Genomic DNA, 22,858 nt, shown 5'->3' with positions numbered 1-22,858 from the left:
CACACCTGTAATCCAGCACTTTGGGAAGCCAAGGCAGGCAGATCATGAAGTCAGGAATTCGAGACCAGCCTGACCAACACGAGTCCAGCCTGACCAACATGGTGAAACCCCATCTCTACTAAAAATACAAAAATTAGTCGGGCGTGCTGGCATGTGCCTGTAATCCCAGCTACTCGGGAGGCTGAGGCAAGAGAATCACTTGAACTCGGGAGGTGGAGGTTGCAGTGAGCCGAGATCGCATCACTGCACTCCAGCCTGGGCAACAAGAGCAAAACTCCATCTAACCAAAAAAAAAAAAAAAAAAAAAAAAAAAAATTCAATCTTTCCAGGTAACTAGGTTTACCAGGTAAAATAAGTCATTCACAAATGAACTATTCACTGCAAATCTTGCTTTATAACACCTATATTCTAACAATCTGTTGATAGCAGTACATAATTTATTTTCTTTTTGCCTGGCAATAGCTGGAGATTCCTTCTAAATTAGAATTTTAAATTCTCTTATTCTGAGATGGTAGCAGTAGCTGAAATAATAGAAAACTTTGTTTAGGTAAGGTTAGTTGGTTTAATTCAGTTAAGTAAGTGTTAAAATTCCAGGTAAGAAATGAAATAGATTCCTAAAAGTCAACATCAGCTTTCTTTAGTGATGGCTTCTGAAAAGAACATAACTGAAAGGGTCATCAAAAGCATTACTGCTTTCCAGGCCAGACACAGTGGCTCACGTCTGTAATCCCAGCACTTTGGGAGGCCGAAGCGGGTGGAACACCTGAGGTCAGGAGTTTGAGACCAGCCAGGCCAAAATGGCAAACCTCCATCTCTACTACAAATACAAAAATTAGCCAGGCGTGATGGCAGGTGCCTATAACCCCACCTACTTGGGAGGCTGAGGCAGGAGAATCACTTAAGCCCAGGAGGCAGAAGTTGCTGTGAGCCAAGACGGTGCCACTGCACTCTCCAGCCTGGGCAACAGAGCAAGACTCCGTCTCAAGGGAAAAAAAAAAAAAAAAAAGTATTACTACTTCCCAGATTGTTGTTTCAGAGGGTATCAATGTCTCAAGCCCAATCTAACTGGACTTACAAGTAATTAATAAATGAAAATAAAAATGTTCATATGTAAATTTACAGTACAGTGTATTTACAAACAGTACACTAGATTCTTGGGTTTATATGTGGGCAAAACTATAGAATAAGCCAAATTATAAAGAAAATACTGATAAGTTTAAAGCAGAAACAAAGAGAATGAGTGATTTTAAAAGTGTTCCTTAGTTAAACTAGCTCAGAGTACATTTTCTCCTGTAATAGCTCCCACGAGGATCAGTGAAAATGGGTATCTGATCCTCAGTTCTTGACAGGAGAGATGCATTGCCAAACTGAATTAATATAATTTTCTTTCCTGAAAATATACTACTTGGTGTAACTGTTTCTAAATACTTTTCAAAATTTTTCAACATTCTTTCTCTTACTGCTTGGAATGATTTATCTAATTCTCTGTAATTTCATTCTTCAAAGTTACCTACAGCTTAAACTTTCATTGGACAAACCTGTTCTCTCAAATATGATCATACAGTTTAATTTCAAAGCCAAACAGAAATCAACTTGGTGTCATTTTCCATTTTAAATTATCTGTGTTTCACTATCTCCAGTTTGGGAGCTAATTCAGAGTTCACTGTAATTCTATCTGTAGCAAAAATAAGAATAATTTGACAATAAAAAATTCCCACTGAAAACTAAGCAGGGTTAAAAAAAAGGAAAGAAGTGTATCCCAGGGGTTTTTTAGCAATCTCAATTTTTTCAGATGGACTTATACATGACATTGAATGACCAGAGCATCTGTAAAAGCATATTTGAGAAATATAAAAATTATTTCAGCATTACTTCCTTAAACATTACAAAAGAAATGTCAAATTAGGACATTAAAATAAAATCAAAGTTTATCATGTTTACTATTAGTCAAAACCTATCTAAAATAACACAGGCAAACTATGAAATCAACCTGTGGTGCATGTGATGGGTTTCATCTTTATTTTTCACACACATGCTGTGTGTGTGTGTGTATATATATATATACACACACACGTACAATATTTACTAGACATACACGGTCAAATATTATAAATGGAATATTTTGCTTAAAGTGAATACATACCGGGCTTTTCCCATTCTATTTCAAAACAATGAACTCCATTTCTGATTCGAGTCTTAACAATTCTGAAAAACAAATTCATTTAATGAAGTCTAATTGCAAAAGATATTTGGAAATTTTCCATTTGTAACCTGAATAATTTCCATAGTTTTTTTTTCCCCCCAAGTAAAAACATTTAAAGGAATTACTGCCTAGTCCTTTGACTAGTTTATTCAAAAGACAATATTGTTAGGTACATAGAGTTTATTATTATTAGATCTTCTAAGTCAATTGTTTCTTACCTTATTATGCAGTGTTCCTCACCTCCACAATAATGATTTTTGTTTTAAAGTTTGTTATATTACTTTGGTAAGTACAGTATTTTCCTACTAACTGTTCTTAAATCTCTTTTATTTTTAAATTCTGTGTATTATTATTCTACATGTACCTTATAAGCTGAATATTGCTGCGTTTTATTTACTTATCCAATATAATATGTCTTTTAATAGGTAAGTTTAATCTGCTTACATTTTTGGTGATTACTGGTATAGCTGCTGGATTCATTCATGCATCTTATTTTGTTCGCTGTCACCAGCTTTTTCTTTGTTCCTTCCACCTTCCTTCTTCCTGTATTCTTTTGGTTTGATAGTTTTACTTTCTTATTTTAATTGTGCTGGTTTGGAAGACAGATTATATTTCTAGCAGGTGTTTGAATGCATACTTTGAGAGTTTTGGCTTATCATCATCATCATCATCATGTATTAATCATTACATACTAAACAAATATTTATATATATAATTTTTTCTAGTCAGTTTATTAAATTATCTAAATATGTTTTAATCAATTCCCGGGCTGACCACTGTTTCTTGTAATTCACATCTTCCCTCTGTGTTCATTTTTTTTCTTGCTGGCGTATATCCTTTAACAACACTTTAAAAAAGAAATTATCCTTTTCTTTGAGTCTTGCTGTGTTTGCCCAGGCTGGAGTGCAGTGATGCCATCTCAGCTCACTGTAACCTCTGCCTCCTGGGTTCAAGAGATCTTGTGCCTCAGCATCCCAAGTAGATGGGATTACAGGCGTGTGCCACCACGCCCAGCTAATGTTTTGTATTGATAGTAGAGAGGGGTTTTTGCTACGTTGGCCAGAATGGTCTAGAACCCGTGGCCTCAAGTGATCCACCTGCTTTGGCCTCCCAAAGTGCTGCTGATCCAGGCATAAGCCACCAAGCCCAGCCCTTCAACAGCACTTTTAAGGAAGGTTTATGAGTGGTAAACTCTCTTAGTCTTCATATGTTTAAAAACGCTTTTCCTATGAATGATGTTTTAATGATTTCAAGGTTGTAAATTATTTTTACTCAGCACTTTGAAACATCACTCCAGCATCTTCTGGCATCTATTACTGTTATGAAAGATGTGTGCTATCAGATAGTTGATCTTTTTCCTTTGATAGTTCCCAGCAAACTGTTTATTCTGAAAAATTTCAAACCTTTATAAAAGTTGCAGAAATAGTACAATGAATACTCACATGCTATTACTGAGATTCATCAATTGTTAACATTTTATCACACTTGCTTTCTCCATTTGCAAGTTAGTTGCAAACACGTCTCATGGCACATCGCCCCTAAATACTGCAGCCTATGTAGAGTATTTCCCTACACTGCCACAAAAAACTATCACACTCTGGAAGTTTAACACGGTTACAACATACAGACCATATTCAAATTTCCCCAATTGTCCTAAAAAAAGGTCCTTTATGACTTAAAAACAATTCAGAATTCAATCAGGATCATTTTTCTCGAATTGTGTTGTCTCTTTATTTTAATCCAGAAAAACTACCTAGATTTTTTTTGTTTCATTTTTGAAGAGTCCAGCATAATAGCTCCACAAAATGGTTTTCACTTGGATTCATTAGAGTATTTCCTCATGATTAGATACAGATTAAACTTTTTTTTTTCTTTTTTGAGACAGCGTCTCACTCTGTCAGTTTGGAGTGCAGTGGTGTGATCTCAGCTCATTGCAACCTCCACCTCCCAGGCTCAAGCAATCCTCCCAACTCAGCCTTCCAAGTAACTGAGATCACAGGCGCTCTCCACCATGCCTGGCTAATTTTTTGTATTTTTGGAAGAGATGGGTCTTGAACTCCTGAGCTCAGTCGATCCACCGGCCTCAGCCTCCCAAAATGCTAGGATTACAGGTGCAAGCCACCACGCCCTGCCTAGCTCAAGCTTTTTTGGCAAAAATATTATATAATGTGGTATCTTTCTCAGTTTAACATATTAGAAAGCATATGAAATCAGACTATTGTCCTTTTATTGGAAATTAATCATTTAGTTAAACTGACGTCCACTGGATTTCTCCACTTTTGAAGGTATCATTTTTCCTCTGTAATTAATTTGTAGAGTGGTACTTGAGACTGTGACTATCCTTTCTCTCCAGCAATCTTTCATCTAATAGTTTTAACATCCATTGATGATTGTTGCCTGATTGGTTTGGTACTTTTTAAGATACTCCTTTTATTGTTGATGTCTACAATACGCCTTGGGTATTTTATGTATTGTGACTATAATTTGGAGTATAACTTTATCTGTCTTAAATTTTGGAAAACTCTCAGACATCATCTTTTCAAAATTACTTTTCAACCTTTTCTTTTATTAGCTTCTAGGAATTAATCCAAAACTACTCTTAAGCATTTTTTATATGAGAGTCTTTGAAAAGATTTCTCTTCCACATTACGAATTTTTTTTTTGACCAAGTTCAGCCTAGAGTCCCCTTTATTGCTTTTTATTTCATCAACTATTTTTAAGCTAATAGTTCACTTTTTATATCCATCCATTTACATACACTTTTATAATTTTGTCTTCTGTTGCTTACAGACGTATGTCTTCATCTTTTTGAGGATTCTAGCATTCTGAAAGGCCAACACACCCACCCCTTGCATAAAACCTGTCAGACTGTTTTAAAACTTAATCTAAAGTGAATTCATAACTTTTGATTTTTAAAATATTGTATTTCTTTATATGTTAAGCTTTCTTCTTCAATTCTTTTATATTTTATCTGTCTTTACTTCTATCTCTCTAGGCTTTTTGAGTGATTTCCAGTAGGCTTTCTGGGTTTCAGGCAGCATTTGGTTAGTTTTTATTGTCTACCCCAGCCTCTTATCTCCTGATAGGAACAGAGAAATTCCACCCTACCTACTGGGTTTCAAGAAATAAGCCTGACTCCATCAACATCTTGCACTTTTGGTCCCTGTTTTGTTTTTTTTTTTTCTCTGAAGTGATTTATCTCCTGGATGATACTGCTGGCTTCTAGATTTAAGGCTCTGCAAAACCAGTTTTAGGTCCTGCATTACCTTTACACGTTTGTTCCTTTCCTGGTCCATTGAAACAGTTGTCTTATAAAGGCTGGCTATATCCTTTTATGCTTGTTTCTTTTTATAATCTATTATTACTATGTGTTTGAAGTAGAAAAGTATGATAAAGCATGACTTACTATGTTGTTCTGATTATAAGCTTTTAATATTCCAGGAGGCCTTTCCTCCACCTTTACAAAAACAAGCTTAAAGATATTAGGAATATTTTCATTATAAGATATTCAAGTAAAAACACCATCTTCACCATACAGTTCTTTACATTACCGAATTGGCTGTAGTTGATTAGAGTTTCTGCTACCAAGCTTTCTTTCTATCATGTCGTAACGGGTCAAAAGTACCAGCAATTTCTCACATGCATAGTGATTGGGCCACTCCATTTTTTCAAGAGTAAATCTCTGTAAATATAATAAAAATAAAACAAGATTTTGTTACCTCTTGGAGACAAATAGCACTCCTAGGTGATATTAATAATTTTTCCTTTAGAATTAACATAAGTTAAAGTAGTATCAATGAGAATATTCTAGAAAGAATAAGCCTCCTAAAGAAGAATCATTATTGTATAATGATTAAGAGTGAAGGCTCTCGGTTTGAACACCAGGATGATATTTCTTAGATGTTGGGTAACTCACTTAACCTCTCTTAGCCTCAGTTTTACCATCTGTAATGTGAAAATATTATAACCCAGTTCACAGATTATAAAGACTGAGATTACATGTAATGCGTTAAACATAACAGCAAATTTAAATGTCTAATAAATGTTGGCTGCCATTATTAATGTGGCTGTCATTATTAATACTTGTAAGTACCCAGCTGTTGCAATTTATTGAACCACTCCATGTCCCTAGCCACTATATTAGGAGTTAATATAATCTCATTTAATCCTCATGGTGACTTCATGAGATAATATTATTTCTATTTTGAGAATAATACACATCCAGGGTCACACAGTAAATGGAATATGGTCCAAATTTAAATTTAGGTCATTAATTTCAGATCTCAATGTTTTTTGTAAATGATACTACCTTCCATAATTATATACTTGATCTTGACATTCTCTTGTTATTAAACCCTCTTCCCCCAAAATATCCTTGGATGCAATATATCCACGTATGCTAATTAAGGCATCTTCTAAAACAGCATAACTGTACTTTGTCTTATAGTGTGCAAAGTATGGCTACTGTATGGCAAATGAAAGATTAGAAATAAATGCCGAAAAAATATAAGAGCTGCCTGTCTTAAGTTTAAACCTCCTCTCACACCAATCAGAGTGAATACCTGTTCCTATCTTTCCAGCATATAACTTCATATGGTAAAGCAAGAATTTATTTTCAGATACCTGAAACAATAACAAATCAGGTCTTTGGTACCTGATAACCTTCACCAATTTATCCTTGTTTAAAAGGAATTCTTGAATAACCTAGCAAGAAAAAAGAAAATAGGAATTGAGACTTACACTTCTAAGAAAGTTTCTACAATTAATACAGTTGAATTACTGGATATTACCTCATGGAATGGGAATCCCTCACAACTGCAAGCTTTCCTGAAAAAAAAAATTATATATATGTTATTACTATAATCAGACAATTTTAGACTCTGAAATCATCTCAGCCAATCTCCTCCCATTTAATAAGAAATGTGAATTTACAGTATCCCGAACAGTCAAGCTTCTCTTTGAATAACTATTACATTACTATCTCCTAGGTTAGCTAAGTTTTCAAACAGAAATGAAAAGTTTTGTTAAACATATGACTAGTCTAGACAAGTGAGGAAAGATTATATGGAAATAATTCAACCAAAGGTATGTGTATAGGTCATGCCAGGAAAAATCATGAGTTTTTAAACACACTTACTTCTTCATATTGTTCTCTACTTCATTGAGTTGCCTATCATGTTCTGTGCGGTGCCAATCACAAGGGCAGCAGTATTCATAGTCATGTGGCTCACAATATTTATCACTTTTACATAATCTGCATCCGTTACGTTCATGATCCTTAGGTGAACCTTTATGGAGACCCAAAAAAAGTATATCTTTTGCCTTTTATAATTACTTTCCACATACATTCTTTTTGCCCGTATCTACATTTTCTAAAATTAATATTGCCTAGCACACTACCTAGCATATAGAAAGGTTTCAATACATTTAGGATGAATAGAGTAATAGACACCATAGTAATTCTTGGGCTCAAGTAGATCTTGAACTATTACTATCACATGACACTTTAGAAAAAATTATTCTTCTATTTGAAAGTGTTAATTAGACATTTGAAATTACACATTTACAATAATCAACAACAGAAAACTTTCTGGTTTAAGTAGAAGCTACATGCATAAAAACTAGAATGTAATTATTGGCAAAAAAAAGATTATTTACGTAATAGAATAGCTCTAATAGAATAGTTTCTTTAATGAGTGTATTAAAATAATATAGCAGTTAATTACCTCTGCTAGTGTCTAGATCTCAGTTACAGTTATTTTTTAAACTATCCTTGGAACATGAACAAATGATGACTGTGGCACGGGTGTGGAAATTTAATTCCCTTTAAAAGGAAAGTGTGATTACTTGCAACATTGTCTTGAGAATATGTAAGAGCATATATACTTGATATTACCTAAAATTGTCATTTGTAAGTTATCAAAAAACTATACAATAGCATCTTACTTATAAAAACATTTATTTTCTTCCATGATTTTATCTATAATGTTAATAAAAATATATTAAGACAATTAGATATAGCAGAATTTCTTTTAAAAGATTAGTTAACATGACATCCTATTCTCTTTTGGGAATGAAAGGCCTTTCTGATCCAGTACGTGTTCTGTGGTACCTTTTTTTTTTTAAACCAAGACTAATGAAGAAGATCTAAGCTATTTTCAACAATAGTAAACATTAGAAATTAGTTTTAAGTCACTATCTTCATACACAATTAAAATACATTATAGGACAATGAAGAATCTTTTAAGTGGATAAATACAAATCACCAATATATTAACAAATGGTTTCAGTTCCATTTTCCCTAAGACTTATTAGTATATATTTTTTTCTTAAAATGGATTTCTATATTGAAAACATAATTTTAAGATCTAATTAATTTGGTATCACAGTTTGAAACTGTACTTATCCTATATTTATCATCTACATCACATTATTGGTTTCAACAAACATTTACTGACTGATTACTACGTGTATATAACAAAACTGACTCCAAGGAATTCCCAATGTAGTGGAGAAGACAATGTAAAACCCTTCAAAGTATTATTAACATTGGTATGTAAAAAGTACTATGTGAACAAGAATTAAAACATAGGTATGAGATACTAATAACAATTCCCTATGTCTCCTTACCTGGATGGGAACATACAGAACAATGAGCCAGCTTTTTAGTGACTAGCGGTTGTGGACTAGTGTTACAAGATGTTTCATTCCACCGATTAAACCTTTAATAGAAAGTGGTTTTTAAAAAAAGGAAAAAAAATGAGGTCACAAAACCGATACGTTCTCAAGTATCAGGCTGATCTATTCCCTTTCACCTACCTAATTATTTTCCCTTGGGTGGTTGATAAAGTTGCTGGCCTAGCATGGGAAAACCCTTAGTCACAAGTTTTAAATGTGGCCCCAAGGCCCAAGGACAGCAGAACTGCAAGACAGGAGAGAGAGTATATGTGTGTGTGTATATCATATCTGTATCTCTTTAAAAAAAAAAAAAATCTATCTATCTATTTATCTATCTAATCTATCTCCAATCAGCTTTTTTTTTTTTAAAGAATCTTAAGTTAGGCAGCAATATGTGAGTAGACTGATTTGTAAATGTCTCCTTTTGATCTCTGTGTGCCACAGTACAAAACAGAATCATGAACATTTCTCTCTCAGAAAGAAGGGTAAAGAGTAATGTATAAAATTAAATAAAACATTAATCTTCTGGGTGAAAACTGTATCAAAAAGATAAATCATCTAAAATGATCATTTCTTAATCTCTTGTTCATAGAGCAAAACATTACCTGCTTCATAAAAGATTTTAAGAGAAATGTATATTACTATAAAGATTTCCACTAATTAAAAGTTAATTTTGTTTTTGGCTAAAGTTCCAGGTTACATAAAGCCACAAAGGATATGGTTAGGTATTAATCATAAAACATATGTGTTCTGAATTATGTTCCTCTACTCACACAAGTTGAAGTTTTTATAAAAAGCTAAATTATCTCTTCAGGTCATTGTGCAGTATCTGGTACTTAAGAGTTACTATTTAGCTTCTGGAATTTCTAACTCATTTACTACAAAGACCAAGTACAAGCCTGTTAAAAATTAGCATTAATTGCTTCCAGATGAAGAATAGCACTTCAAAAATTAAAAGTAACTGGCAGGAAAAGTCAGTATATAAAACAGAATAAAAGATGATTATAAAATAAATGTAATTTTATTATTTTCAAGTGTCAGCAGTGCTTATTTGCTGAAACTATTTCAATAAGAATGGTTTGGAGTTAGCCAGTTGTTATATTCACTTGCTTTTCCTTCTTTATATTATTTTTTACAATTCCCAAATGATTCCTTAACTCACCCCCATGCCAAAGTATACCTTTTCTTGCTTGCTTTGGCACAGTAATAACTAATGTCAATAACGGATTTATTGAAGTCTTAAGATTTATCAACAGTTTTACAGCTAAAAGAGAAGTATCATAGGAAAGAATACAGTGATTCGATGGTCATTCCTTTTTCATTTTTACCTCTTAACATTTCTTTTCAGGCACTTGCCATCTTGAACCGGCTGGAGGCCAAGACTATTTTAAGTTTCCCAGTGTCCTACTTCCTTTCTTATTGATTCTATACCTATCATCATTAATATTAATTTTTATAAAGCATTGCTTTCATCAGTAAATATAATTCATGTGTTTTTGAGACGGTAAATAGCATAGTTTGTTAACTTCTATATAGTCTGCATCTTGTTCTGAATCCTCCAACAGTAGAGGCTAATTAATGTTATTATTAAATATGTAGCTATAAAGCAAAGGCCAGTCAAGTATGATTTAGATTAATGTTGCTTATTATTAAATATTTACAACATGCCACAGACATTTAATTTATAGAAAGAAAAATACAATATCAAAGTATTAAATACAAAATTATTTTAATGTCATGTTTATCTTTACCTGTTGGTAAAAGGGTTTAAAATAGCTAGTGGCAAAATGCCCATGGTCGTACATAAATGCACTTGATATTGTATTAAATGTGTTTAGTGAGCTAATAAGATTTTTTAAAATGCAGTATAGTGGCTGGGCACCATGGCTCACGCATGTAATCCTAACACTTTGGGAAACCAAGGCGGGGGATCACTTGAGCCCAGGAGTTCAAGATCAGCCTGGGCAACATAGGGAGACCCTATCTCTACAAAAAAAATTTAAAAAACTAATATATTAACATGTTTAATATAAATAATATATATATTTTAAATGCAGTTTGGTGGCTGGGCACAGTGGTGCATATCTGTTGTCCCAGTTACTCAGGAGGCTGAAGTGGGAGGGTCACTTGACCCCAGCAGGTTGAGACTGGAGTGAGCAGTGATTGCGCCACTGCACTGTAGCCTGGGCAACACAGTGAGACCTTGTCTCCAAAAAAGAAAAAAAAAAAATGCAGTACGGCTTAGAACATGTATTCTCATCCTTCCTTTGGAAAATTTCAAAATAAATAAAAATAAATTATCTTAAATCAAAATATAGGTCAGTTTAAAAATACAAAACCCTTTTTTGGAAAACAATTGTTTTTTGTACTATTCGTTATTAAGTTCAGCAAGAATAAAAGCTCAATGTTGTAAGAGAAAATAATTATTAGTTACCTCTGAAGTAAACTTTGCCCTTTCAAAATCTGTATAAGTTTTAATGCTTGCTCTTTTCCAACTCCAGGGACTCCCTTTCAGAAAGTGGGAAAAAAATAATTCCAATGTTAATCACTAGGAATGGTTAAAAGTACATTAATTGAATGGAAGAGTCTGCAGCTGAAAGAAAGAATGAGGTAACTCTTAAATAAAGATAGGAAAACATGCAAGATACATTGCTACGCATAAAACAAAAACTGCACAATAGTGTATATGATCAGGATTTGTAAAGTAAATGACAATTACACTGATATCTATGTAAATAAAAAATTCAGAGTTATATACCAAACCACTGATGGTGTTTATTTTAGGGAAGGGAGGGTCATAATTTTAGAGGGCTTTCATTTACTATGTTAATTATTTGGATAATATTTTAATTTAACCTAACTCTATGTTTGTAATCAGGAAAAAGCAAGTTCATTTAATGACATGAACATTTAATATTCCAAAACCCAGACATAAACAGAGAACAAAGGAACGTTCTAACTCTTGAAATTAAAAACTTAAGAAAATTTAAAGTGTGAATTTCCAATATGCAAAAATGATAAGCCTTAATCTATATTCCTATCACAATTTCTGATTTAAACTGAGTCTTCCAGCCCCTATAAGTGTATGAATATGTCCTTATAAGCAGAGCTGTTATTTAACCAGTATGCACTAGGATTGACACACTCATGTTAACTGGTTAGTAAATAGCTACTGCCCAAGCATTCCGAGTGTCTGCCTGCACAGGAACGTCCCATCTAAGCTGAACACTTCCCAATCCACCTATACCCAGAATCCAGCTACTAAGAAGAGCGTCTATGGCACAGCAGGGATACCCAGAAGTCTCTTCCATCTCTATTGCCTATGTCTTTGGCATACACGTTATTAGATATCTTGAATATCACCCTTCTTGTATTAGCATTAGCTTTATCTTTTAAGTTTCTGAAGACAAATCAAGTTAGTACATAGTCTTAAAAATCTTTAAGTAGAACAATGGAAACACATAGCAGTTTTGGTTTTAAAAAACACAAAAGGTCAATATAGCTATGGCTAACACATAATTCGACCACCACTGTAGCTAAAGTTGGTTTCTGTGAGTTCAAGTCAGCAAATTTTTTCTTAAATCAAACATTGGGCTGTTTATAGATTTTAATTATGATATAATTTTATTTAGGAAATAGTCTTCTATTTTAGAAGGAGAATTACAACAAAATAATGGTTTGTGGTATTTAAAAGTTTCTTTCCTTCTGCTTTCTTTTCCTAAAAGTTTAAAAAATGTTATTTGATGATACAAATTATAAATTAGGCTTAATAATTTTATTATCCTACTGTATTTTCCTTTCTCCTGAGCTTAGATGGAAAAAAAATTACATGTCATTCTTCTTTATACTTCTCTTGGGAACAGAGGTAAAATGAGGGATTTGTAAGGCTATAGAAATAATCAATAGGAACATAATAAGGGAATTAAATAGTAAGATCTACAATACCAATCATTTTATATTTTTAAACACTACATTTAAGAAAATGGGATTATTCTCATAATACTTAACTCATCACTCACCTGTTATACCTATTTGTTACAGAGCACTAGATTGTGCATCTTAAGATATAAATAAAATATTTCCATGAACAAAACCCAGCACAACGCTGAGAGGCATGGAAATATGAATGGCTTATCCCAATGATCACATGACTTAGCAACAGTAATAGCATTGAGCATGTGCACAAAGAATACAGAACACCAGAAAACAGAAAAAAGGGGGAAAGAAACTAACAATGGCATAATACAAGAAAAGAATAACTCCCATATTTATTTAAAAAGATAGTCAAACATAAATGTGAATCTCTTAATCTAGAGTAACAGTTTACTGAGATTCAAGCTGTGGTACTACATTATTCTATTCTTGCTTATAATATTGTGTGTCACAAGTCAGCTTTTTAGTGCCATCTGAAATGCTGATTATTTTAGTCACTGAATAGCTTATTATGCCTGAAATTATATTTTAAATTCAATTTTTAATCAATATAGCCATATTATATTCATATTTATACAGCACATAAGGTACGAAAAAGACTTATGAATAGCAAGTAAATATGACAATTTCAGCTTACCTTTGGGAGATAATCACAACCAAGAAGTATTGCTAATCCAACCAGAGCATCTCTGTCCAAACCTAGTTTACTCTTGATAGTTGACATTGTGTAACAGTCAACATGTGGGTCCTAAAGAAAGAACAGATTTAGTTTAATCCTTAAAAAGTACATATTTACACATTAAACAACATTAAAAAAATAATTTGTCAGTGTTATCTTTAAATGTTTAATTATGCCAGGCTGGGCGCGGTGGTTCATGCCTGTAATCCCAGCACTTTAAGAGGCCAAGACGGGCAGATCTCTTGAGGTCAGGAGTTTGAGACCAGTCTGGCTAACATGGTGAAACCCCATCTCTACTAAAAATACAAAAAAGTTAGCCAGGTATGGTAGCACGTGCCTGCAGTCCCAGTTACTCGGGAGGCTGAGGCACAAGAATTACTTGAACCCGGGAGGAGGAGGTTGCAGTGAGCCGAGATCACACCACTGCATTTCAGCCTGGGTGATACAGTGAGACTACATCTCAAAAAAGAAAAAAAGTTTAATTATTCCAAAAAATTTATATAAGAAAACTATCCTGATCAGCAGAATCTTTATAGAATCTGACATTTCAATATATGGAAATAAAGTTGTAGTTTCAAAAATGGCTTAAAAATAACTATGTTAGCCAATTTTTTTCCATTTTATTGCTTTCTGGTGTCTAAAGAATACAGATTTCCATCTTACAAAATAAAACACTGTAACATATATATATTACAGAAAGTAAACATTCCCTGTAATTGCACTGCCTAAACTATCATTAATAGCTTGTTACGTATTATTCCAAAAAACCATCTTCTTTGATACATATATATGAGTATTTATTGTTAATTACATTAAGTAAAAGTAGGATTATATAAACATACTATTTTGAGACATTTTCCAACATTAATATGTCTGGATATCTTTTATGTCAATAATAGCCTTTACAATGACCGTACTGTATTACATCATATGGACTCTGAAACAGTGTTTCTCAATGGGGGTGCTAATATTAGCATTTTGGGAGGGATAACAGAAATGTCTGGCAGAAGGTTTAGTTTGGTTGGCACCAAGCCACCACATATCTATAGTCTCCTTTGCCCAAGCCTGAACTGTTAAACCAAAATGTCTCCGGGTGGTATCTCTCCAACTGGGAACCAGTAAGTGTGAAGTATTTAACCATGTCCCTATCAATGAACACTTGGGTTGCTTGCCAAATTCTTGTAATTATTAACAATGCTACAGTGAACATCTTTATATCTCTCTCTTTGCATATTTGGAGGTATTTCTGAGGATGAAATACTAAACTGGAAATTCAGGATCAAAGCAACACATTTTCATACGCAATTCATGATGTATTTTTGAAACTGATTTAGAATCAAACCATGTGAAACAAACAAGTCAAGTTCTTATGAGATAAATCTATATTTTGAAGACAATGAACTACATGGCAATGATTTTTAATAATAGTAAACATTTTATTTAGCAATTGCTATGTGCAAGGCATTACAGTAGGCATTTTATATCTAGTATTTCATTTAATCAGCCCTTTAATAAAGTTTGTAAACAAATGCTGAAAAAGAGAAAGAAAATAAACACCTTTGTATTCATAGTGAAATTCCTGTAAACAGTCTGGGCCCCATAAAGGAAAGTATCGCCATCATTGGTGAGGCAGCCATCGACATGACCACCAGCATTGAGATAAGCACACATGGCTTCAGCTTCCCCGGCAGCCTGAACCCAGGGGATTCCCAAGCATTCGAGCATATCGAGGCACTGAAAACAAACAGCAAGATGTTAGAGAATGTCTTCACTGCTCATTTGTTTACTATTAAACGTACTTCTGTATTACAAATATTAATAGTAGCTATTTTGGTGTTTTAAAAATTATGATATTTAAGAAACACTTGGAAATTTGAATAATGACTGAATATTTGAGGGCTTTAAGGAATGAACTGCCAAACTTTTAGGTGTGCTAATAAAAATTACATTGTGGTTATGTTTCTTTTTATTTTTTAGGAATCATCTTTTAGAAAAGATTAAATACTGGGAATGATACAATATTATGTCTAGGATTTGCTTCAAAATGATGTGTGGGTAGGGGAATAGATGAAACAAGATGAACCAAGATAACGGTTTAAGATTGGTAATGGGTTACTTTTGTGTTGATTTAAATTTTTCTGTAATAAAAAATTAAGATTTTAATGTAAATTACAAAGTAATCCATATTCACATTTCATTGTTATTATCGTCAGATTCTGAAAATATCTTTAAATAATAATTAATCACATTAAGATTTACATCTACAAAGAGCTGGGCGCAGTGACTCACGCCTGTAATCCCAGCACTTTGGGAGGCCAAGGCGGGCAGATCACGAGGTCAAGAGATTGAGACCATCCTGGCCAACATGTACTAAAAATAATTAGCTGGGCATGGTGGTGCATGCCTGTAATTCCAGCTACTTGGGAGGCTGAGGCAGGAGAATCACTTGAACCCAGGAGGTGGAGGTTGCAGTGTGCCGAGATCGCACCAGTGTACTACAGCCTGGGTGACAGAGCGAGACTTCCGTCTCAAAAAAAAAAAAAAAAAAAATTTACATCTACAAAACTTCAAAAATTTTTCTCACATGATGGTCAACCCAATATGCATACTTTCAAAGAAGATGATATCATACAGTTTTGGCTTGAATTTTAATGTTTGCATCTTTTTCTCATCTTGCCTTCCCTGTACAATGAAACTCTCATATTGTGGGAAACTGTGGAGGAGTCAGCTGTCAGTGTCCTCCTAGGAAATCAAATGTTTGTGCAGAATGATTACATCATTATGCTGATGTACAAATAATTTGCTGTGAGTTTCCTTTGGTTTATGATTTTAACCCAGCTGGGTAGCTAGTAGTCTAGTAGCCTTATAGCCTAGTTCATTCTTTCTTGTCATACACCATTCCTTTTTGTCATGTATCATTCTCTATCAGGGACTACTGAGTATGGTGGAGAGAAAAGGCTACTTACTTGTAGTTTCTAGAGACTGATAGAATAAATATTATCTCTTGCTTTGACTTCCATGCCACATTACATAATAAATACCTCTATCCACCAAGGTGGACAAGGTTCAAAAAGACAAAGTACTATGTTGAAAAATAGTGCTTTTCAGGACGCTGGCCCCGTGAATTTAGAGAGATAGTTTTGTGACAGTGTTGCTTCCACCTTACCCCTAGGTAAAAAGTAGCCTTTCATAATACAGTTATTTCAACTTCTTATACTATTTGCCACTTCAAATTTTTTCAAAGAACCAGCACAGAGTTTCCTATAAGGCTGTTGCAATTTTTCCCACTCTATGTCTCTACCATGTGGGGTGGAAGTGGTACTGGAGGAGGACTAATTTGTGCTTTTCATGCTAATACCTAAAAGATGGCAGTGGATTAGGAGGAAGCAGGGCCTAGTAACTGAAGAGTACAGAAATATAAAAATGACAAATAGGCAATACTGAACTGACACAAAATGCCTAAGAACACCGTAATTACTGCAGCAATAAAGAAACAGGAATGGAGCAATTTTCTTAAGAAGACATGGACATCTCTTTTTTTGTTTTATGCTGGTTCTTTAACACTCTAAGATTGAGGACCATGAATATTTCCAGGAACTGATTGACTCAGCACAGGTATTTTCTTCAACTGATGATAGTCATTAAGGTGGAATATTCACTAATTGAAAACTATTTTTAAACGTAAGCGTAGAAAATACAATTTCAGAAGAAGAGAAAAATGGCATAATTTTTTTAACTAAAATTAAAAAGAAAAACAAATTCAAATATGATAAAAGCTTATATCCTTAAAACACAAAGAACTTGCACAAAAGAAAAATTAAAACCTCAAGAGGTAGTGAGTGAAGGACATGATAGCCATTACCCAAAGGGGGACTAAAAATAGGTGAAATGTTTAACGTTACTATTAAAAGAAAAATGCATATTAAATATCTTTGTTGTTGCACACAAAATATTACAAAGACAAGCCTCCTAACATCCAATGTTCTTGTGAATGCACTGACACTGCTTCTCTGACATCTGTATTAGCAGAAATTAACCAGCAAGAGCAATAAAATCATTCCAAAACTTTCACCCATCAATCCAACATTGGGTAATTTTATCTAAAATTTCAAATCACAAGAAAACATTATATACACAAAAAATGTTCATCACACTTTCATGTATAGTAGAGAAAAACTAAAAAAGTAAATAACATACAATCGGGTGTATGATTCATAGCTTCATACATGTTGCACAACCACTACAAGTTATAATTTCGATTAGAGTGTGACAAAAGGGAGATATGACAACATGAAGCATTAAGTGAAAAGGCCAGGTTAAAAATCATGTGTACCACTACAACTCTTTACACACACTAGAAAACAGACACAAAAGGCTGGGCGCTGTGGCGCACGCTTGTAATCCCAGCACTTTGGGAGGTCGAGGCGGGTGGATTACAAACTCAGGATATGGAGACCATCCTGGCTAACATGGTGAAACATCCTGGCTAACATGGTTTCTATTAAAAAACACACAAAAAAATTAGCTGGGTGTGGTGGTGGGTGCCTGTAGTCCTAGCTACTCGGGAGGCTGAGGCAGGAGAAGGGCGAGAACCTGGGAGGTGGAGCCTGCAGTGAGCCGAGATTGCGCCACTGCATGCCAGCCTGGCGACACAGCGAGACTTCTCAAAAAAAAAAAAAAAAAAAAAACCAACAAAAAACACACAGACAAAAAAAAAAACCTTCCTATTGTTTTAATTATACATTATAGGCGATTTCTTTCTTAAGTTTTATACAAATATAAAATATAGCAACATTAAAGTAACATACAAAGAATACATTGTAATGTAACAATAATTAGTTTTTAAAATTACAAGCCCTAAGGGAAGCCAAATATGTATTCTGTATATGAACTATCATGAATTCTGAATAAGTGAAGTGTGAATGAGATCTCATGTATTCTGGGAATTCTTTAAGTCCTGAAGGTGTTATAAAAGGTAATATGATCAAGTTCCTACTATGTACTAGTTGCTTTGGATATACTTTCTCTTATTTTTATCTCATCCGGGCTGAGTATTACTGTTGTCATTTCACAAGATAGCGTACAAGGTAGAGACAGGTTACAAATTTTGCTCAATGTCTCAGAGTTTCTACATGCCAGTGCCAGGAATGAAACTCAGGTCAATTTCACTCTAAAAAATAAGCTCTTTTCTCTATGCACACTGGCTGGCTAGTCACAATAAAATTAATAAGTATAAAAGATGACAAACTATTAAGAGTAAAATGTACCCTTTAAATCAAATCAGAATTACTGAATCAAATCTGAATGCTCACCTCTCTTAAGACTGATTTAAAATGTGATCTCCCTGTTTTCTGAGACCACGATTTTCCAGAAGACCCATACCGAGTCTGATTCCTCTTGCTTATGACATCAGCTTTCAGCTTTGGTGGTTCCCCTTCCATAACAAACACCAGTTTTACATCCATTTGTGTTAAATATGAGATACGAAAAAATAAGTTCCTGAAATATATAAATTAGTAACATATTAATCATCATACACTCATAGTAAAAGTCAAAATAGTATAACATAAAGGCAAGAACATTAGACTAGTATCAAAAACTTTAATGTAATAACATTTTACTTAAGGTTTTAATTAAGAGTGGAAAACCACTTTTTTTTTTTTTTTTCTTTGACAAGAGTCTCATTCTGTCACCCAGGTTGGAGTGCAGTGGCATGATCTCATCTCAGTGCAGCCTCAACCTCCTGGCTCAAGCGATCTTCTTGCCTCAGTCCCCAGGTAGCTGGGACTACAGGTGTGTGACACCATGCCCGGCTAACTTTCTGTATTTTTTGTAGAAATGGAGTTTCATCATGTTGCCCAGGCTGGTCTTGAACTCCTGAGCTCAAATAATCTGCCCATCTCAGCCTCACAAAATGCTAGGAATACAAGTGTGAGCCACTGTGCCTGGCCAAAAACACTGATTTTTTCTTTTTTTGAGACGGAATCTCACTCTGTTGCCCAGGCTAGAGTGCAGTGGCGTGATCTCGGCTCACTGCAACCTCCGCCTCCCAGGTTCAAGAGATTCTCCTGCCTCAGCATCCCAAGTAGCTGGGATTACAGGCACCCGCCACCACATCCAGCTAATTTTTTTTTTTTTTTTTTTTAGTAGAGATGGGGTTTCTCCATCTTGGCCAGGCTGGTCTCAAACTCCTGACCTTGTGATCCACCCACCTCGGCTTCCCAAAGTGCTGGGATTACAGGCGTGAGCCACTGCGCCCAGCCAAACCACTGAGTATTTTTAAGCAACAAAGATTTATGATTATTCTAATTGCTATGTGGAAAATGGTTTGAGGTAGGGGTGGCCAAGAGCAAGAAACTAGTGAAGATGGCACTTCAGGAGTAGAGATGAGAGAAGAGGTCGGCATAGACTGAGGTGGTTGGGTGCCTCTGGCCACTGAGATAAGTTTGTGAACACAAAGTATATTTTGGAGGTAGAACTAGCAAGACTTACTGATGTGGCGAGAAGTAGAACAGGGAGAAAATGTCTCCCAAATCTCTGGCTTTTAGTATCTGAAGCATCCTAGTGGATACGTTAAGTAGGAGATAGATATGTGAGTCTGGAGCTCAAAGAGTATGAGGTACAAATCTGAGTCCTTAATATAAAGATGGTGAATCTAGACATGCTAAACAGATCTTGAAACCTCAAAATGTAAAAGAATAACAACAACAAAAGAAAAAAAAGGTGAAACAAAATCAAGACACCAAGACTATTTATACATCATACATTGATACTCTAAGAACTTTCACTATACCTGAGGTGGGGCTTCACGACGCTACCCATCATTTTTTTGACTGTCTGTGCCTCACACACCCAGAGACTCAGATCAACTGCAATGGTTTTCCCACCAAGATTACGCAAGGGAATGTGTTGCTTAACAGGCTCCAAAATTTGCCACAAGTCATTCACTCCCATTCTGGTGATTATCTGCTGTTATGTGAAACACACTTTACAAAATATTGTTAAAGAAACAGAAGCTCATAACAGGGATTCAAACAATATATTATAAGTCAGTTTAGGATAATTCATGGAGGATTATCCTTATTTCTTTAATCAGTCAGCTTTTCAAAATGAATCAAGAATACCTGAAACATTAAAATGATGGTAACTGGCTTTTTCCCAGCTAAAAACAAGAGCTAACAAATGCAGAGATGGGTAGAGAACGCAGGGATGCTGTAAATCATTTTTGTCTACTTGAAAATTCACTCCTTGATTTACATACTTGGAGAGTGGGACTAATTCTCTATCATACCTAGGAAAAACAAAAAAACAAAAGCAAGGAAGCGTGCAAACAAGCTAAAGAAAAATGAGGTTAATGAAGAAAAACTTAGAAAAGTGAGGGAGGAAGAAACGAGAGAAAATGAAGTTGGAGGAATACTGATAGACATACCTTTCTTAAAAGGGCGTTGGATTTTTAAATTGCAAGGTCACATCATGTTCATTGTAGAAAAAGAAAAAAACTTTTAATCACTTATAACTTTTAACCACCACCCACAGAAAACTAAAGTTAAATGTTTTTCCACGTACATGACATTTTAAAAACAAAATTGGTTTAAACTTTGCTACTGTTACCTGGTTTGGTATTTTCTATAGGCCAGCTTTTCCTTATTATACACCCATATTTGGTTTTCTTTCCCTTTGTTATTATTTGGTTATAATAATTGACATTATGTAGCATGTGCAATGAAAATTCAATCTGACGACACAAATATAACCCAGATTATTATCCTCTAAATAATGATCTTAATTCATTCCAAAAACACAACGTAGGAGACAAGAATATATTAAGTCAAAAGACTATCGCCTTTATGCAGAAACCTTCTGAATAAAAAGTACTGTATTGTCTGTACCTTTAACAGAGTTCTTTCTAAAAGTAAATTTTCTCAAATTGCATATGGATGCAAAGAAAATAAATGCTGGAAGGGTTGCTGTCTGTGACTTATCCTGTTTTTCTGAACCTGAATTTTACAGTGTGGCCAGTGGTGCCATAAGTATTATTCCTTTTTTTTTTTTTGACACAGGGTCTTGCTCTGTCACCCTGGCTGGAGTGCAGAGGCGAGATATTGGCTCACTGCAACCTCTGCCTCCCAGGTTCAAGTGATCTGCCTGCCTCAGCCTCTCAAAGTGCTGGGAATATAGGCATGAGCCACCGCACCCAGTTCTGCCATGAGTATTATTCTGTGTACTCATTTCTATGAAGTGTACAGTGACATCTATGGATGTCACTTTACAGATAAAAATATACAGACTTAAAGGGTCAAGAAAGTATTTGGTAGTAACAGTGACCCAGAACTAATATTGTCTATTTCACATCCTGAAGCCCCACTGGTTGAATGTACCATTGTGGCATTGATTCAGTTACTGTGAAAAGTTGTGGTTAATTCTGGAAAGAGTGGGGTACATATATTCTTAAGGTCATTATTATGAAGAGAAATGAGATTAATTATTAACCCATCAGAACACATTAAACCAAAAGTCCGAGAAGAAAGTTCTTGACAGTTTTGCTTTCCTTTGTGACTCAAGGTGCATACTGGAATAGATTGCCATCAAAGAAAATTAGGCAATTCCTTTGTTCTAATTTCATTTAAATGTGACCCTGACCCTAGCAGTCAAAATTTTAAATGCAGGTTATCTTCTGGTTTAGCAATATCTCTTCCAGGAATTTAAGATACGTTATGTGGTGTGTACGGATTTATATACAACAATATTCACTGTAACATTGTTTATAATAGTAAGACACTGAGAAGAGCCAGGTCTCCATGGAGGACTAATTAAGTAAATTATGGAATACTGAAACTAAATTAGATGATATCGCAAATAAATCAGTAGGATAGAAATACATGTACTAATAAAAAAACGGATGCAAGTTTTAAAATGAAAACAGGTATGAATATGTTAGGGATGATTATAGTTCAGGGATGGCAAGAACCACTTTTCAAAACATATCCCTTTGTGTTGTTTCATTTTTAAAATACCACATACCTATATACTTTTCAAATTAGAAAAAAGTTAAAAAATATGTGACCCTATTTATTAGGAGTTGGAGAAATAAACTAGAAATCTTTTTAGATGGTTTGCTTCTTGGCTAAATATTAAGTGACAAATTTAAACAGAATTCATGGGTCAAATTAAAAAGTACTGTTCTCCAAATTTACAAGTACTTGAATATTAAATACTACTTCAGTATAGCTTTTTGAGGGAAGAGAGATTCACATTTTCTGGTTTCCTTCAGATTGCCCAGAACCAGTCCTGTGGAGTTGGCCAGGGCACATATTTTCTCTGGCAACTTCCAGTTCTCAGTTTCAACATTCCTACCGTTTCTAATG

General features: G+C 34.4%; 1 protein-coding gene across 12 annotated transcripts in view; it reads right to left on the bottom strand.

Moving 5' to 3' along the window:
* Positions 1–22,858, bottom strand: part of GEN1 (GEN1 Holliday junction 5' flap endonuclease) — a 35,482-nt gene that overhangs the window by 8,960 nt on the left and 3,664 nt on the right. For 4 of the 12 annotated variants that reach the window (XM_007971408.3, XM_007971396.3, XM_007971409.3 and 1 more), the window contains exons 2-11: positions 18,806–18,992; positions 15,051–15,227; positions 13,452–13,562; positions 11,316–11,389; positions 8,834–8,925; positions 7,341–7,491; positions 6,994–7,030; positions 6,827–6,907; positions 5,755–5,885; positions 2,144–2,205 (exon numbers count right to left, since the gene is read on the bottom strand). In XM_007971408.3, coding sequence (XP_007969599.3) covers positions 2,144–2,205; positions 5,755–5,885; positions 6,827–6,907; positions 6,994–7,030; positions 7,341–7,491; positions 8,834–8,925; positions 11,316–11,389; positions 13,452–13,562; positions 15,051–15,227; positions 18,806–18,958 — 1,069 coding nt within the window. In that variant the 5' untranslated portion in view covers positions 18,959–18,992. Of the gene's footprint in view, positions 1–2,143; positions 2,206–5,754; positions 5,886–6,826; positions 6,908–6,993; positions 7,031–7,340; positions 7,492–8,833; positions 8,926–11,315; positions 11,390–13,451; positions 13,563–15,050; positions 15,228–18,805; positions 18,993–19,985; positions 20,055–20,286; positions 20,480–22,858 lie in introns of all 12 variants that reach the window. The other 8 variants (XM_007971397.3, XM_007971401.3, XM_007971406.3 and 5 more) reach the window with 4 other exon arrangements.

Source organism: Chlorocebus sabaeus, chromosome 14 (assembly GCF_047675955.1).
Source record: "Chlorocebus sabaeus isolate Y175 chromosome 14, mChlSab1.0.hap1, whole genome shotgun sequence".
Lineage (NCBI taxonomy): Eukaryota > Metazoa > Chordata > Mammalia > Primates > Cercopithecidae > Chlorocebus > Chlorocebus sabaeus.
The sequence above is the reverse complement of the archived record's forward strand: the minus strand, read 5'-3'. Positions and strand labels throughout refer to the sequence as shown.